The sequence below is a fragment of the Neomonachus schauinslandi genome, chromosome 7, assembly GCF_002201575.2.
Source record: "Neomonachus schauinslandi chromosome 7, ASM220157v2, whole genome shotgun sequence".
NCBI lineage: Eukaryota > Metazoa > Chordata > Mammalia > Carnivora > Phocidae > Neomonachus > Neomonachus schauinslandi.
The window spans coordinates 63793330-63812009 of record NC_058409.1 but is presented as its reverse complement, the minus strand read 5'-3'; the positions used below and the strand labels follow the sequence as shown (position 1 = coordinate 63812009).

General features: G+C 36.2%; 1 protein-coding gene across 1 annotated transcript in view; it reads right to left on the bottom strand.

Annotated features, from left to right (window-relative positions):
- The window catches only part of RASA1 (RAS p21 protein activator 1), a 107456-nt gene that overhangs the window by 19657 nt on the left and 69119 nt on the right, over positions 1-18680 (bottom strand). Inside the window, 5 exon segments of the mRNA XM_021701843.2 lie at positions 964-999; positions 1001-1052; positions 9937-10093; positions 11357-11477; positions 17941-18019. Of these exon segments, the coding sequence (XP_021557518.1) occupies positions 964-999; positions 1001-1052; positions 9937-10093; positions 11357-11477; positions 17941-18019 (445 nt within the window).

Sequence of the window (18680 nt, the reverse complement as noted above, 5' to 3'; positions counted from 1 at the left end):
GTTTTGAACTCTACTTTTTCATCTAAATATTAGGTATAATACCCACAAAACAAGGTTTTTTGTGTTATATGTTAATATATATTTGAAATGTTTTACAAAGATTTGAAACATGACATTCAATTGTGAACCATAAAACTTAATGTGGCTCATTCATCAATTCTAGAGTCTAAGATATTTTCATAATTTATGAATCAGGGACATATGCCAGGATCCAGTTTTAAGAGCTTCTGCCTCATATCCAGAGTTGGCAAATTATCTTCTATTTACAACAAAGTTGTTTTCTTTGACCTCTTAACCACCTTCAGATTCTTCCCGTAGAGTATAAGCAGAAGAAGTATCACGGTATTTGTACCAGTAAACACCCCTGAAATATTATGGTTCAAAGAAATCAAAGTATTTTTAAAAAGAGTTTTTGGAAAACATTCTCTCGTCACAGCAATGCTTAAAATTTAATAAAAGTTTTAAGGGCATTGCACATGGATCAATGCCTAGTGCTGAAAGTAGACATCACATGAAGACTTAGAGAAAAATAGAAAATTCCTAAAATACTTTTATTTTTGATGACTGAACTTCTATTTTTAGACATGAAGCTCAACCAGTAAAAAGTAACAATGCTTGTTAGCAAAACTAACTGGCTTACCTTTCAATTGTACTGAGAATCTCTATAACCTTTCTGCAGAGAGGATTTTAAATGAGCATTCTCAGTTGGACTCAACATCATACAGTATTTAAAGGTCAGTTTAAAATGGAGTTTTCATTCCTAATAGCCCTTCACTGACTTTTTTCCTGCATTTGTTTCAAAAAAATTTTTACACATCAGGGTTCTCATTCCTTGAAATAAAAAGATGATTAGATTTCACTCTTCCTTTGTATTACTTTATCATATATGCAACAGTTTCTTAGTTAAAAAGAAAACATGAGCTAAATAAAGGTTTGCAATAGTTGAGAAAACAATTAACTTACTTCTGCTTGTTCTGGAGTTTCTCCTGCAAAGTAAAAAAATGTAATGTTCTTCACTAAAGTGTTGAACCACTATCTGAAAACAGTTTGGCCTTTAAAATATAAACAGAAAAGTTATTAGGAAGCTTAACAAAAAGCACTAAAACACACCAACTTAAAAAAAATCACAACATATAATTATATAATGTATATCAATTGACATTAATTCTCAATTTAGAGAACCAATACTCCATTGTCCAGGTCATTACTGAAAAGAAAACATCAGCTGCATATATTCTAAAAAACTTTTTGTCAGCACCCCTGGAATTTCATCAATCCTTCAAAGTTTAAAAATGTTTTAAGCTGGAACTAAATATAGCTAATCTAAACACTTTTTAAAGCAAAATGTTACTAAACTCATTACTTCATAATAATATATATTATACATTTATAAGTGCTAGAAAAAGACTAGACATGTTCTTAGACCAAAAATGTTCTTAGTGGTTATCTCTCACAGGTAGACTGTGGGTGATTTTTTAAAATCTATTTTTATCTATTTTCAATTTTTTTTTTTCAACTGACCATTTTTCCTCATCTGTTAAAATGGAAACATCATCTGCTCACACATATGCTTGTTCTGATGATTAAATAACCCAACAGTGATATACAGTACATATTCGTTCTTGTCCTCCAATAGTATGCACCATACTAGAATTCATTTGACATGGAAGTACATTAGTAGTTTACACCTTTTTTTGAAGATGTGTTTGTTGTATTTCCAACCAGACTTGAAAATGATTATAAAATGTTTAATAAGGGCCACCCCAGTGTTAATAGCAGCAATGTCCACAATAGCCAAACTGTGGAAGGAGCCGAGATGCCCTTCAACAGATGAATGGATAAAGAAGATGTGGTACATACATACAATGGAATTAAATTACTCAGTCATCAGAAAGGATGAATACCCACCATTTGCACTGACATGGATGAAAATGGGGGGGATTATGCTAAGTGAAATACGTCAAGCAGAGAAAGACAATTATCATATGGTTTCACCCATACATAGAACATAAGGAGTAGCACAGAGGACCATAGGGGAAAGGGAGGGAAAACTGAAGGGGAAGAAATCAGAGAGGGAGACGAACCATGAGAGACTCTGGACTCCAGAAACAACCTGAGGGTTTCAGAAGGGAGGGGGGGTGAGAAGATGGGGTAACCGGGTAATGGGTGTTAAGGGGTGCACGTGTTGTGATGAGCACTGGGTGTTATGCGCAACTAATGAATTGTTGAACACTACATCAAAAACTAATGATGCTGGCTAACTGAACATAATAAAAAATAAATAAATAAGGGCTGGGGCACCTGGGTGGCTCAGTTAGTTGAGCGTCTGCCTTCGGCTCAGGTCATGATCCCAGAGTCCCAGGATCGAGTCCCACATGGGGCTCCCAGCTCAGCAGGGAGTCTGCTTCCCCCTCTGCCCTTCACCCTGCTTGTGCTCTCTCTCTCTCAAATAAAATCTAAGAAAGAAAGAAAGAGAGAGAGAGAGGAGAGAGAGAAAGAAAGAAAGAAAGAAAGAAAGAAAGAAAGAAAGAAAGAAAAGAAAAGAAAGACCTTCATGTTTTTGAAACTCAAAACTCAATAAATGTTTTTCCTATTTCTTGCATTAATCAGATTAGATCTTTTACTTCAGTGTTAGGAGGCTACAGCAAAATACCCAGAGTACAAGCTTAATATTTATTTAAAAACCATCCTATCATGCTTTGAGAATGCTATAAAATAATGCAAGTACAAATTGGAAATTTCAGCTTCTGAAAGTGGATTGAATCAGACTGGCCTTCCTGGCTCCATGAAATATAAATAAAACAAAAAACAACTGTTCAAAATCACTGGTGAACAACCAGAGCAACTAAGACTTGAGAGGCCAAGATCATAGTGAGGAGAGCCTGAAATTCTCCACAGCTTTTCCTTTCAAATGCATTTGCCAATTCCTAAACTGCACAGGGCAAGAAGCTGAGAAGCCTAGCAGAAGGAAGCAGCATCTAAGAGGCCCAGAAACTAACCAGCACATTCAGCAGTTTCATACTGCTAGGAGAGACAAATGACTTTAAGGCCTTTAAAAGAGAAGGCTTTCATCTGAAAACCCTACCCATGCCTTCAAAATAAGGGCAAACCAGAAAATAGAACAGCCTTCACCAATACCTCCATTTGATCCCTGAGGGGACTTATCTGGCAGAAGAACAGTCCTTTCTGGAGGCAATAACATTATCCATAGCTTCTACAGTTTTTCATATACAATGTCCACCATTCAGTCAAACATAAGTAGATATCACAGGAATCATGATCAAACGACTGAAAAGCCAATCTAAGAAAACAGATGAAGGGGAAAGACCTACATATAATCCAGATATTGTTAGATACAACTTTCAAATAATTGTAATTAAAAGGTTTAAGAAAATAGGTAACAAAATAGAGAATTTTGCCAGCTAATTACATCTATAAAAGAATCAAATGGAAACTCTAAATTGAAAAATGTAATAAAATTAAGACCTCAAGAAATGCATTTAACTGCAGAAGAGTGTATTAGTGAACTGGAAGACAAATCAGAATATCCAGCCTAGGGCACATGAAGAAAAAAATTATGGAAAACATAGAAAACTATATAATAGACACATGGGACCTAGTAAAAGATACAACATGCTGGGATGCCTGGGTAGCTCAGTTGGTGAAGCATCCAACTCTTGATTTCGGCTCAGGTTATATCAAGCCCTGTGTCATGCTCTGCTCTCAGTGGGGAATCTGCTTGAGATTCTCTCTCTCTCCCTCTCCTTCTGTCCCTACCCTCTCTCTCTAAATAAATCTTTAAAAAAGATATAACATGTAACATGAATCATAGAAGATGAAAGAAAATGTGGCAGAAGAACTGTTTAAAGAGATAGTAACCAAGACTTTTCTAAAACTCACAAAAGACATCAGGGATCAAACTGAAGAAGCTCTGAGAAGGTAGCAGGAGGGGAAGAATGAAGGGGGGGAAATCGGAGGGGTAGACGAACCATGAGAGACGATGGATTCTGAAAAACAAACTGAGGGTTCTAGAGGGGAAGGGGGTGGGAGGATGGGTTAGCCTGGTGATGGGTATTGAGGAGGGCACATTCTGCATGGAGCACTGGGTGTTATGCACAAACAATGAATCATGGAACACTACATCTAAAACTAATGATGTAATGTATGGGGATTAACATAAGAATAAAAAAAATTTTAAAAAAACCAAGAAGCTCTGCAAATATTAGGATAAAGTTTTTTTTTTTTTTTAAGATTTTATTTATTTATTTGAGACAGAGAGAATGAGAGACAGAGAACATGAGAGGGAGGAGGGTCAGAGGGAGAAGCAGACTCCCTGCCAAGCAGGGAGCCCGATGCGGGACTCGATCCCGGGACTCCAGGATCAAGACCTGAGCCGAAGGCAGTCGCTTAACCAACTGAGCCACCCAGGCGCCCAGGATAAAGTTTTTTAAAGAAAATTTATAGTAGGCACATTTTTGTTTAACTGCTAAACATCTAAAGAAAAATCTCAAAGCAACCAGAGAAAGATGAAATACTGTACACCTCAAAGAAAAAAAAAAATTATCTTTAAAAGAGAAATAATCAGAAACAAAAGAAAAAGATGGAAAGCAGAAAACATTCTTTAAAATGCTGAAAGAAGGGCGCTTGGGTGGCTCAGTCAGTTAAGCATCTGCCTTTGGCTCAGGTCATGATCCCAGGGCCCTGGGATCGAGCCTCGCATCGGGCTCCCTGCTCCACAGGGAGTCTGCTTCTCCCTCTGCCCCTCCCCCTACTCATTCCCTTAGTCTCTTGCTCTCCCTCATAAATAAATATATATATAAATAAATCTCTGAAACACCGAAAGAAAGTAACTGTCAACCTAAAATTTAATATCCAGCAAAAACACTGTTCCTAAATGAAAATAAATACTGCCACAATGAAAGATTCAGCCTATGAAAGGGTACAAACATTCCTACATAAATATTCACTATGGTACTCTATCACTGAAATGTCTTTCAACTTGTGCTTCTGAAATGATTATATTTAAAGTAAAGCAATATTAAAAGTCAGAAGTTTAATATAAAGAAAGAAAGAAATTAGAGCGACCTCTTAATACTGAAAATAATCTGGAAAAATTGCATAGCTGTGCAGCTAAAGCCGTTCAGGAAAACAGGCAAATGAGCAATGCTATCCAAACGTTGCTTCACCATGCCAGAGAGCAAGCACACCATTCACCTCTGTTGCAAGGAGCTGTTGTTAACTTTCACATTACATTTCATTCAAATGCAGGTAGGTCAGTGTATTGGATTCTATGCATACACAAAGCAAGAAATGTTCAGCGCCAGCCATGTATTTCAAAGAAAAAGATAACTGCATTCACCGTAATTTCCCCTTTCATACTATGATATTTGCATTCTATGATATATAATTTGATGTCAACCTATTTTTCATTAGTCCTACCATCTGATAGAGGGGTCTGTTCATTTCCTTGAAATATACTTTGCTGGGGCGCCTGGGTGGCTCAGTTGGTTAAGCGACTGCCTTCAGCTCAGGTCATGATCCTGGAGTCCCAGGATCGAGTCCCGCATCGGGCTCCCTGCTCGGCAGGGAGTCTGCTTCTCCCTCTGACCTTCCTCCCTCTCATGCTCTCTGTCTCTCATTCTCTCTGTCTCAAATAAATAAATAAAAAAAATCTTTAAAAAAAAAAAAAGAAAAGAAAAAAGAAATATACTTTGCTGACTGTGTTTTTCTTGGGATCTGCTCTTTCTTGGTACTTCCCAACTCTTGCATAGTAAGGCCCTCAAAAATATAGTTGATGATGGTAAACTGTCATACTTTGGAAAAAACTCAGTTCTTTAAAATAAAAGACTTGTACCTTAGTTCCCATGAACATAACTTTTTCATACCAGGTTTAGACTTGGTATCATTAAATACAATATCAGAGTCTTTTTTTTTTTTTTTTCTTTTTTTTTTTTTTTAAAAATTTTTTTTATTTATTTGAGACAGAGAGAATGAGATACAGAGAGCATGAGAGGGAGGAGGGTCAGAGGGAGAAGCAGACTCCCCGCCGAGCAGGGAGCCCGATGCGGGACTCGATCCAGGGACTCCAGGATCATGACCTGAGCCGAAGGCAGTCGCTTAACCAACTGAGCCACCCAGGCGCCCCAATATCAGAGTCTTAAAAGCCACCTTCAACAAGAAACTGCACAAGAAGCAAGCTGTGATCCTGTAGCAAATGGTAAATGTATATTTACCGCTTTTCTGCTTCCTGAAACTCCTTTCTTGATCTTAACCATCCAGGAATAATTCCGTCTCTTTAAACTGCATTAAAAGACCTGATCTTTAACTCTAGCAGTCATTTTCTTTAATTGGCAAGTGTAACATTGACCTTTCTTTTTGATATTTTGATACTGTAAACTGGTTTTTCGGTCCACTAGTGCCTGTTCATAGAAAGTATGTCAAAAATAATGTTACAGCTTCCCCCCCCACCCAAATTTACACAGATGTACTTTTATTAGTCTTAATAACTCTTTTAAGATTCTTGTTATTCAAATTTTACGTATCACTACGGAATCATTTTTAACCTCATTTTTCCAAAGTTGAATTTATGCTTTGAATCTATAAGCTATCAGGGCATATTAATATATTTTTGTGTTGTACTTCTAATTCTGAGGAAGTTTACCCCTTCTTCAACTAATCTGTGAAGTGCGAATCATTTGCCAAGAAGTTTTTTTCTTGTAGATCATAAACTTCAGCAAAACTCTTCTTTTGGACAGCTTACAGACTCTGGTATCAAATAGTACAGTGGTATTCTGATCCCATTTCCTCCCATAAAACTGAAAACATGTGCAACTGAAGCAGCTTGCATTTTATTAGACTCCATTTTATAATATTTCATGTGGAATTGTGGTCTACAAACAGACTTTTACATGTAAGAGTCTCTCTGTATTGCTTATTTTCCAGAATGAATTTTTGATGTAAAACCTTTAAATGTTCCTATCATGAAGCGTCATCATTGATCATAAACTTAAATACTATTTCTACAGTATCTTCTTTGTTTCAAAGCATTCATTTACTGTTTTGAATACTTTAATAACTTCTTTTGGTACTTCCTTGAATGACCAACAATTTACTTCCAAGTATTTCTCTAATGTTTGTAGATTCATCAGTGTACAGTGAAAAATGTAATCTCTGGATCTGTATACAGTCTATCATTTGATTCACCAATGCATTTACTGATAATACTATCTGAACACAATCTAATACTACTTGAAAATAGTATCTCTTCTATTTCTTTGGCTTCAAACATACAATTGGCAATTTCCATGTAGACTGACTCAACAAGCAAATTCTCCAACTCCGTGTGAAGCATTTTGGCTTTAGCTTTAGCTATTAATTCCAAGATCTCCTAACAAGCTTCCCAAGTATAATCTGATACTATAGGAACAGATCTATGGAAAGGAGGGGACTGGAGGGGAACCTACAGGGGTGGAGGGACTTTTATTTAAAACTTACAGTCCTTTAGTGGTATGGTGCAACACAATGTGCCTGGCCCCACTGATTTACTCAACTTATATGCAAAATATTTAGGCTGACGAAGAGATTTACTGGATTTAGTTATCCCATACATTTCTTTTTTTTTTTTTTTTTTTAAGATTTTATTTGAGAGAGAGAGAATGAGAGACAGAGAGCATGAGAGGGAGGAGGGTCAGAGGGTCAGAGGGAGAAGCAGTCTCCCTGCTGAGCAGGAAGCCCGATGTGGGACTCGATCCCAGGACTCCAGGATCATGACCTGAGCCGAAGGCAGTCGCTTAACCAATTGAGCCACTCAGGCGCCCCTCCCAATACATTTCTTAAGTGGCCTAATTAATAGGTTGAATTTTTAAATTAAGGCTACCGTTTTTATCTTGTGACTTTAATGACTTTCCAGCTTTAATCACCAAATTGCCCTTGATGGTGGGGAAAATAACTATCTATACATTAAAGCCAATCAAAGAAGTAAAATGAAAAAAAATCTAAATATCTAGAAAAAATCTGAAGTTACATTTTTTGAAGACCTCCCTTATATATTTTACAATAACGAAATGTTGAAATTTAAAACATTTAATATTTTTATTACAGTAACATTTTTATAACCACCAATATCTCAAGGGACACCCATAACCTATTCATGGCACACGGGCTGGGAAAGCTCTGATCTAATTATCTAAATGAATTTATACCCATCTTCCAAGACTCAGCTTAAGAACCACCTATTTCATATTACTTATTCCAATAAGCTTGTCCCCAAAATCTCTCCCCCCAAATCTCTCCCCCCTTGCAGCTATTCAAAGCACAAATAAACCATGTTTGGTGGTGAATAGTGTGGTTGTCTCCCCAACATCCATTTCCCTCTCCCACAGAGAATACAAAGCAGCCTCACTATTTCGGTGGTATCACCTTCAGCAACAGGGCTTGGGCACCCAATGGCCTCCATTTATGAAGGTAATCCCACTCCTTTGCTACTTCAGGGAAGCCAGGACTACACACTGATTGACAGGTGGCTCAATAGTGCTTTCTCAGGATTTTCAATCATTACTGGAGGGAATGTTTAGTTTTTCCTTCCCTGGCTACTTATGCCACTTTGCTACCATGAAGGAAGCTGTTTTGTGAGGAATAATTGAGTACACACAAAGGCAGGCAGAGCAGAAAGATGAAAAGAAAAGCAGCCAGAGGCCTGATCTAACCACACCCGAAGGTCAAGATTCTCAGATTGTTAAGGAAGGAAAAACAAAATTTAGGAAATCCTATCTTACCCAAAAAATTTTTGCTTGTTTTTTGGAAAAGCTCTTTTTATGAGATATTAGGAAGTGTTTGGAAAAAAAGGGGGGGGGTGGTTATCAAGGTCAAAGGATTCATGAAATACTTCATATTATAATTCCCTCTTAGTGATTCAGAATATAAACACTGGCAGAGATTTCAAAAAGCCCTACTTTAAGGATAAACTATGTGTTCAATTCAGCATTTCTCAAACCTTGACCATTTAAAAAAACTGACTATTAAAATTACAAATAACACCAATGTGATGTCCTAAACACAGTCTGGAGAAAAGAAATGACAAGGTTTTGTATGTTCTATAGCTATTTGTGTTGAAGATTCCTGAACTTAAACAGGATAAAGCTAGACTTGCTTAGTAGAAATGCCATCCTGCAGCAGGAAAACAGTTGTAAAACATTTGTTTTTAATTGCCTTGTATTTTATTAATACAAATATGTAATAAAAATGGTAAGTTTATCTATAAAGACTCTAGAATGGATTATTAATAATACTGATGGTAAAAGGTAAAGAAAAGGCCATTGTTCCTGATCAAAAAATCAAAAGTAATCAAGAGTTGGATGTGCCTTGCGATGATCAGGATTCACCTTTAGCTTATACATTTATATTTATTTTTTGAAAAACTTTGAAATTAATGTAAGAAAAAATGTTTCGACTCCAAATCTGAAATACTCCCCTTTTCCCTACTGAAGCAATTATTTTTATATTAGGATTCTTACTGTCAATTTTTTTTTTTAGGAACCTGCCTATCAAGTTAGTAATACAACTGAGTGTACTCAGTACTATCAGATGCAATGAGTTAAGAGAGAATGTGATAAAATGGGAAAGAGGACAAGACTGAAAGTCAGTCACTCAAAAGACTGGTGGTAAGGGAGGGAGGAAACAAGCTATATACAGGTCATGTTTTACTACAGGAAATGTCATTCCAAAGATTTCTATATAATATAAAAGTGGAATTTCATGCACCAGTTAGTCAAAAATAAATAAGGAAAACAAATTACCCTAGAAAGTAAATCTGACATTTTCAGATTATTTTAGGACTCTCAAAATCCATTGGCTATGCTTTGAAAAATGATCTGAACATATCCACACTATTTTATTATTAAAACAATTCCAAAAAGAAATAGGAAACCAATTTCTTACCTGCCAAAGAGACTATCATGAACAACATAGACAGAACATACACTGAGATCTATTAATCCTTTTGGTTTGGTAGCTCGTTTTTCACTTTCAAAATAAATAAGTTGGGCATCACTGCCCTCTAAGATAAAATATAAGTTTTTCCACCGTTTTCCTTTGCCTGTTAAAAAAAAAAAAAGTGCTTTCCCTTAGCCAAATAATAAACTATGAAGTCATATATATATATTAAAATCATAAAAATTATTGTCACTGAAAACAAAAATCATATTCCATTTTTATTCCAAAGCTTCAGTAACATACCAATCCTTACAAAATGAGAAAATGCCTATTAAATTTATCTGTAGAAAAACGCCTTTTGTTATACTGCTTGTTTTAATGAATCACAAAGTAAATGACAACGGTACCATAACTATATCTTTTAAAGTTTCACAAAGATAAAATCTTTAAAATTCTTGCTTAGGAGTAATTCTTTTTTAATCACAAGAAACTACTCTTCCACCCCACACCCTAACAACCAGCCCCCTAACATTTCTTAATGTTAAATTGAGGCAAATCTATAAAACAGAAATATCAAAACAATGAATGTGACAAGTGTCATTAGAAGTCTCTCTTTAAAAAGAAAAATAATAATGAAGTATGAGGTAGAGAGGGGGCAAAGAACCAAATACCCTGCACTGGAACTGATCTCAAGAATGAAAGACATACTTGGAAATATGTAAGCTTGTTTCATGAAACTCTGCTTGAAAATGTGGACTTAATATACCTAGACTCTAGACTTTTTTTTTTTTATTTAAACTCAATTCATTAACATATATTATTAGTTTCAGAGGCAGAGGTCATTGACTCATCAGTCTTATATAATACCCAGTGCTCATTACATCACGTGACCTCCTCAATGTCCATCTCCCAGTTACTCCATCCCCCCACCTCCCTCCCCTCCAGCAACCCTGTTTGTTTTCTATGATTAACAGTCTCTTATGGTTTGTCTCCCTCTCTGATTTCATCTTGTTTTATTTTTCCCTCCCTTCCCCTATGATCCTCTGTTTTGTTTCTTAAATTCCACATATGAGTGAGATCATATGATAATTATTTTTCTCTAATTGACTTAATTTCGCTTGGCATAATACCCTCTAGGTTCCAACCACATCGTTGCAAATGGCAAGATTTCAATTTTTTGATGGCTGAGTATTATTCCATTGTGTATATATATATATATATATATACTACATCTTCTTTATCCTAGACTAGATTTTGAAGGATGCTTAAATATAAAAGCTTTAAAAAACAAGGGTCAATTATTAATAATTCATACCAAACAACTTATTAAACACATCAATGGGACGATCTGTGCCCAATATTTACAATGTTTCTACTAAATATTAACGGAAAATACTGAAATTGAATCTTTAAAGTTAATACTTACCCTTTTTTAGAAGATAACCTTTTTTAACAATATTTTTATAAAAGGCATCCTTTGTTTTTCGACGAATTGTATTATAGATTTCCTTGCCATCCACTATATCATTGAGTACTTGTTCTTGATCCTGAATTTTTAAAAATATTAAAATTACATCATGAATTCTTGATGGAAATTAAATAAAATCTACTAAATTACTAATTAATAGCCAGGTTGTGTGTGTGTCTAGAACATTTAAATAATGTTTTTAAGGCTAAATTCTAAATAATGTAACATATATTAAGAGATCCTCTGCTTTCCAAAGAAAGTCTCAAAAATACAGTTTTGTTACGTTGCCTTGTTGTGTTATAGCAAATAACACTGACAAACGAATTTGTCCCAACAGAACTGATAAATTGAGAACCAATTTCAGCATAAAACCAATTCCTGTTTGCTTATGCACAGTTATGTCTGTAAGAAGCACGAGGTGAATGCAGAAAACTGCACCCAGCTGACAGAGGAGATGCATGGGAATATACAAAACACACCTCCAATACCTGACAACCCTCTCAATTCACCAAGCGTTATATGCCTCACCCATCCATCCACACCTGGTGTTAGAACACCATCTGATTTCAAATAATCCTTCTACCACTTTACAATAATCACAACCCTGACAGCCTCTTTGACAAGTAAACTTCAGGTCTTTTTTAAGGTAAAGTGCCATATTTATTGTAGTAGTTAAATATTTCTTAACCATTTAGCACATATAAAAACTATGCATCATTTTATTAGGTTCTTATCTTTACGTGTTACTGATGAGGTTCTTGAGTGTTGTACCCCTTCCCATAACGTTGTGATTTTTATTGCATGGTTTTACATAACTCTGACTTTTAGGAATGGATGCATGTGTCTTAACTGCTAAATCCTCCCAAGTAACAAAAAGAATTCTGATGTCAGGAAGAATATAAAGAGAAGAGTGTCTTTATAATGATCTTTCCAAAATAAATCAGTCGTCGGTATTAGCATTGGGATCTACAGGTTTCAATTTCAGTTTTAGTTTCTCTTTTGAGCAGTTCTTACTATTTACTAGGATGAATATTTTGTGACTGTTTTCTCAGAGACCTCATGGGTTCATCTGATCCTTTTATAAATCTCAGATACGAGATTTTCATAAATCGTATTTTTCCTCTCTCTTGAAACATTCTGCCATTTCATCATCCTAGGAATCATTTCATCATTATTCAACAATTACTTCTCAAGTATGCTAAAGAGCAGGGGTTGGCAAACCATGCACAGGCGCCAAATCCCGCTCACTGCCTGGTGTTGGACATAAAGTTTTATCAAAACACACCCACACTCATTCCTTTCTGTTTTGTCTGTGGTTGCCTTCTCACTACAGAGGCAAAGTTCAGCAGCTGAGATGGAGACTGAAGGCCTGCAAAACCTACAGTATTTATTATCGGGGCCTTTACAGAAGTTTGTCAACCGTTAGCTTACAGGATGATGCAAGAGTGAAATAAACTATCTCTATTGCATCACCCTTTTTTTTTTAACTGTGTTGCCAAGTATTGCAGCATCTTTCAAAAAAGTCTAAAAGCCCATCTATGTTATCTTTTTACTAGCTTTCATTGAACACAGCCCAGAACTCTTGATTTTCTGCTAATGGCAAAGAGAAAAAAATTGACGTAGGAAGACGTTTGACAATTATTAAAAGAATCAAAAGATGAATGCAAAGAGGCAGCAGCACTTTGTGATCTACTGTGATGATAAAAATGATTTTTGATAGGCAAAAATCTCAGACTACAATTCTTCAGATGACAGTATCCTTAAACTTTCTCAAACTCAAGAAACACTAAGTAAACGTGGATTTCTAGGCAGTGGAGGGGAGGGAATACGTATGGTGTTTCTATCTAGTCAGTCATTTAATAGCAAGGATGCAATCACGCAGTATTTTGCGACAAGAATCTAGACTGTTCCTGTTCTGCTAAAAAGAAATAAGGGTTCTTTAAATTTTTATGTTTGTGCACCCAAGATTTACTTAATATGATTTGTAAGTGGACAAAAGGTACTTTGTATCCAAAGGTTGTAGAAGGAAACATAATGTAGAAATTTTAAAATTCACCATATTTATCACTATAACTGATGTTTAAAAATCTAAACAGAAAAATATTTTACCGTCATGGAGCAAAGAAGACTGTACTCTCCCAACAAAATTATAAGCCTCCAAGTTTTCAAAATTATTCCACTTGATAATTCAAGTACATGAACTAAAAGCAAGAATCATAAACTAAAACCCAGTAGAGAGATATTTACATCTGGAATCAGTACTGGATTCTGACAGTGAAAGTGTGGGAAGAATAACCAGAGTAATTATACAGCAAGAATTAATTAGAGATGTATCTGTAATCTGGAATTAGGATTTACAAGATGGATTATGTTCCAGGTCCATGCATGACAGTGGATTAACAACTGCTTATTTCAAGCCTTTATAACCAAGGAAATATGGAAAAACATTTCAGTTTGCTATGTTTAAATTCTTATTACATCTTCTAATAACCTTTTTTGGACTATACCTTTATTCCTACTTCTAAGAATTATTCATAAAATGACTTAAAAATAAAATAAAAGGATACACTGGACCCAGATGATAAATAGCGATGACTACTCTCCTGGTTATATAGATTTGTACTTATCAGTCTTTTATTTCAAAAATGAAAATATTTAGGGGCACCTGGGTAGCTCAGTCAGTTAAGCGTCTGCCTTCAGCTCAGGTCATAATCCCAGGGTCCTGGGATGGAGCCCCGCATTAGGCTCCCTGCTCAGCAGGGAGTCTGCCTCTCCCTTTCCATCTGCCTTCCCCCAGCTCATGCTCTCTCTCACTCTCTCTCGCTCTCAAATAAATAAAATCTTTAAAAATAATAATTATAATGATAATATTTAGTATTGGCTACAGAATGGGGCATATTTGTAGTTTGTACTTTAAGACATAACTACACTAATATTTGGATTTAAATATCTAATTTCAGGATGATCTCCATAACTCTTTTCTAAATTATATTAGGGTAGGGGCTGATATACTTATCTACAACTTCGAAAGGATTCCAACATATTAGAAGACACTATGGCCAAGGACGGAACTTAACTTTCCAAACTCCAGTAATCACTGGATGACAAAGGGAAGGCTTTAGGGCCTACTCTCTACACAGTTCTGGAGAAGTCTTAAATGTTCCTGTACATTTAATTCAATAAATGTTTGTTGAGTGCCAGGGTCTGTTCTAGTTCTTGAGATACATCAGTGAACAAATCCAAGATCCTTATCCTCAAAGAACTTACATTCTAATGAGGGAAGGATAATAAACATAATACATAAATCATACTATATGTTAAGAAATGGTAAGTGCTTTACAGGGTAGAGCAAGTAGCAGTATTAAATGAGGTGTATGGGTCAATCTCATTGTGAAGCTAATTTTTGAGCAAAAGAAGATAATGGGACATGTGGCTATTTAAGAAAAAAACCATTTGGGGCAGAGTCAATAGCTAAAGCAAAGATCCTAAAGTAGGAGAGAGACTGGCATATTTTAAAAAACAGCAGAGAAGCCAGTATGAGTGGAGACAAGTGAGAGAGAAGGATGGTAGAAAGAGAGGAGTTCAGAGGACCAAAGAGATGAGATCTATGGTCTGAAAGGCCATTGTTAAGGACTTTGGCTTTCACTCTGAAGGAAATGTAGAACAGGTGCAAGTATTAAAGAGAGGAGTGAAATGATCTGACTCACATTTTAAACGGATCCCTCTGACTGTTGTGCAGTGTTAAGGGGCAAAGGTGGAAACAGGGAGACCAAAGTCAGAGTCTAACAGTGGTCATGTGGTACATTTATTTGGAAGGCAGTCAGCATGATGTTCCTGACAGTATGGATACAAAGCATAGGAGAGAAAGAAGAGTCAAGGATGGCTCAATGCCCTAAGTCATTACCCTCTCCAATCTCAATTTCCCTATCGTATAGCAGCGACCTCATCAAGTTGTGGAAAATTAAATAAACTAGTAAGAACTGTGTCTAAAACACAGTGCTTAAAAAGTGTTGCCTATTTTATTATGGGCTGCATTGTTTCAAAAGGCTCCTTCTCTTCTAACGTCTGTCTCCAGAAGTGTTAGCTCCACAAAGTAAGCAGAGCTACCTAGGACTGCTCTTTCCATTCCAGCATCTTACTCTGAATGGGGGTATGCACCTCAGGGGGAGTGAGCTAATCAGTTTTTCCATTAATAAAAGGTTATTATTATACTTTCTGTTCTGTAATAGAATCCTGCTGGGAAGGATAGGTAAGTATTATGATTCCCAAACTTCTACAATAACCTACTTTTTTACTCCAGGTCCTAATTAACAGACGTCAAATAGCATTTAATGGTTTTTATGGAGTAATCAAATTGCTTTGTAATTGGCATCAGTTATTTCTGAAGTATTCAAAGCATTAATTGGCACTTTTGCAAATGACAACAATTTGGGGTTTGTTGAATTATGAAACCGCAACATGGGAGTGCGGCAGATTATATATTTGAAGTAATTCTTAAAACAACCTTATAACTTAAGTACGAAAGTTTTAATGTAAAATAATAGTTATTGTGCTAAAGAGTTTTTATTCTAAAAAGTAAATTTTTCTAAAAAAAATTTTAAAAATTCTAAGCACAATTTCAAGATGTATGGCTTAACTTGTAGACAAATAAAATCTGTAGACTTCTGAAACAAAACCATCATTAACTCTACTAGTCAATGTGAATTAGAATTCAGGATATAGCGGTGGGACACAGTGGCAGAATCTGGAGGTAAAGGCACCTCTGGCCCCTAATAAAAAGACCCTGAGCAGTGCTTCTAGAAAACATGTACCAAACTATGTGATTAAAAGGAAAAAAAAGGGAGGGAGGGTGCCTGGGTGGCTCAGTCGTTAAGCGTCTGCCTTCGGCTCAGGTCATGATCTCGGGGTCCTGGGATCGAGCCTCATATCGGGCTCCCTGCTCAACAGGGAGTCTGTTTCTCCCTCTCCCTCTGGCTGCCACTCCCCCGGCTTGTGTTCTCCCCCCCACCCCCGTCAAATTTTAAAAAAAAAGTTCAGTTTTACTATGGGGTAGAATAGTGAACAGTGTCTGCCAGAACTGCCAACAAAAGCAGGACATCAGGGCTGACTACGGTTATCAGGAAGGTGTCAAGGAGAAAGTGAAACTTGAGATGGATCTTACACTAGCAGTGCTTAGACAGGACTAGAGGAAGGGATGGACACGGAGACAGCAACAAGCACAATGAGATTAAGACACATTAGTGATAACACAGAGGGGGTGAAGTAGGTGCTTCCTACTGGAGAGTGGTCGTTCATTCAGTAACACTGATGCTACTCTAGGCACTGAGAACACAACACCACACCCCTGCTCTCGTGGACCACACGTTCCACCAGAAAAGTGTGAGGAAATGAAGCTATATTAAGTGTGACAAGATGATGACGATTCTTGAATTGATATTAAGCATCAGAATAATGATCCCCCACCTCAGCAACTGCAATGAATAGCAGGTACAACCATCTGAAACTAACTTGTTAGGAGGATGAAAATCTGTGGAATAGAGACTTAACCAGTCACTGTGGAAGTTTAGATGGGCACCCAAAAACCCTTCTTTATGTCCCTGGAGTATCAATACCTCCATTTTCCACATAGAAAATTCTTTTTTTTTTTTTTAAAGATTTTATTTATTTATTCATGAGAGACAGAGAGAGAGAGAGAGAGAGGGGCCGAGGGAGAAGCAGGCTCCCAAGGAGCAGGGAGCCCGATGCGGAACTCGATCCCAGGACCCTAAGATCATGACCTGAGCCGAAGGCAGACGCCCAACCACCTGAGCCACCCAGGCGCCCAGAAAATTCTTAATCACTCTTTGGAAATACCTGTTGCCTAACCTCTGCTACAAACTTTGCCCACCACTCTTCAGAAAGTATATGAAATACACAAACTAAGCAATACCCTATGCATTAAGCAGCTAATATTCAACAGGCCCTCTTGTTCAAGACCAATCTCTCCTCTTACACTGTGGATTTTAGCCACTCTTGCCTTCCCTAGGACCTTGTACACCAGGTACTGCCACTACCCCATCTCACCCACCACTGTCACTCTCCTCACTACTAGTGGCTTTATGCAGAGTTTACAGACACGCACAAAACTCTCTCACCATAAACCTATAGCCAAATAAACAGTGAAAAAGTTTAAACCCCTCTTAGCCCTATATCTTCTTTTAGATTTCATTTTTATTTTATTTACCAAGCTCACCTATGTAAGCCCAGCTGTGATATATTCTTGCTGTCTCCACTTCTGCCTCCAACAAGCTCATTCCTTGACCCAATATAACATGGCTTCTGTCCCACCACTGCTTCTATTCTCAAAAAGCCACAAAGGCTAGAATCAACATAAATAAAAACTAAAGTGTTTCTCTTACAATTTACTTTCTAAAAGAATCTGAATAACGGCAGTTTTAAATTTTATCCAATTTTAAATGCATGAATGTGTGCATAAAACATACCACCAAAAATGCATTTCAAAATAAAATGCTTATTACTGCGAAAAGAAAAACAACACTGACCTGCATTGGTACAGGTTCCTTAAGATAATACCCTTCAACAATCTGTTCTTTTCGATAGTGATCTATGATGTCCCCAATGCTGTTAAAATAAAAATTACTAACATTGACATAATTTGTCTTATAAAAAAATGCAGATCTTGAAAATACACAAAGACCCTGTTAGCAAGGATTATGTATTTGCAAGTGTTTTCAAAAGCATATAACCCAAATACATCAATATATATGATTATAATAGTCACATTATTTTAGAAAAGCAAGAATTCATTTACAGGTCAGAATACCGGAGTCAGAGATCCCAATTTTGCATACACATACTCAAAGAGTTAGTATAAGTAAGGAAAGAATAAAAGTCTACCTTTTTTTTTTTTTAAAGAGTGTTTCTGAGGAATTGAGAAAGAACTGATAAAGAAATGGCATTTATATAGCAAGTTCAGGTAGATTTTAAGAATTTTTATCATCAAAACACACATTCTGCTTTCAAACAATCAGATGAAGTTAGATAATAAAACACATTAACAGCAAGTAAAAGCAGAAACAAACAGGAGACCAGGAGCTAATTTTACATGTAGGATTATCGCTACCCCAGGGAAAGCTTTGATGAATTAGATAAATAATGCTATAAAATAGTCTTACTATCTGGGAAATTTTACTAAAATGAAATTAAAATGACATTATATATTTTAACAATTATGCCATTTGGCATGGCATAATGAGTTTTCCAATATAAAAGTGTTTCTGTA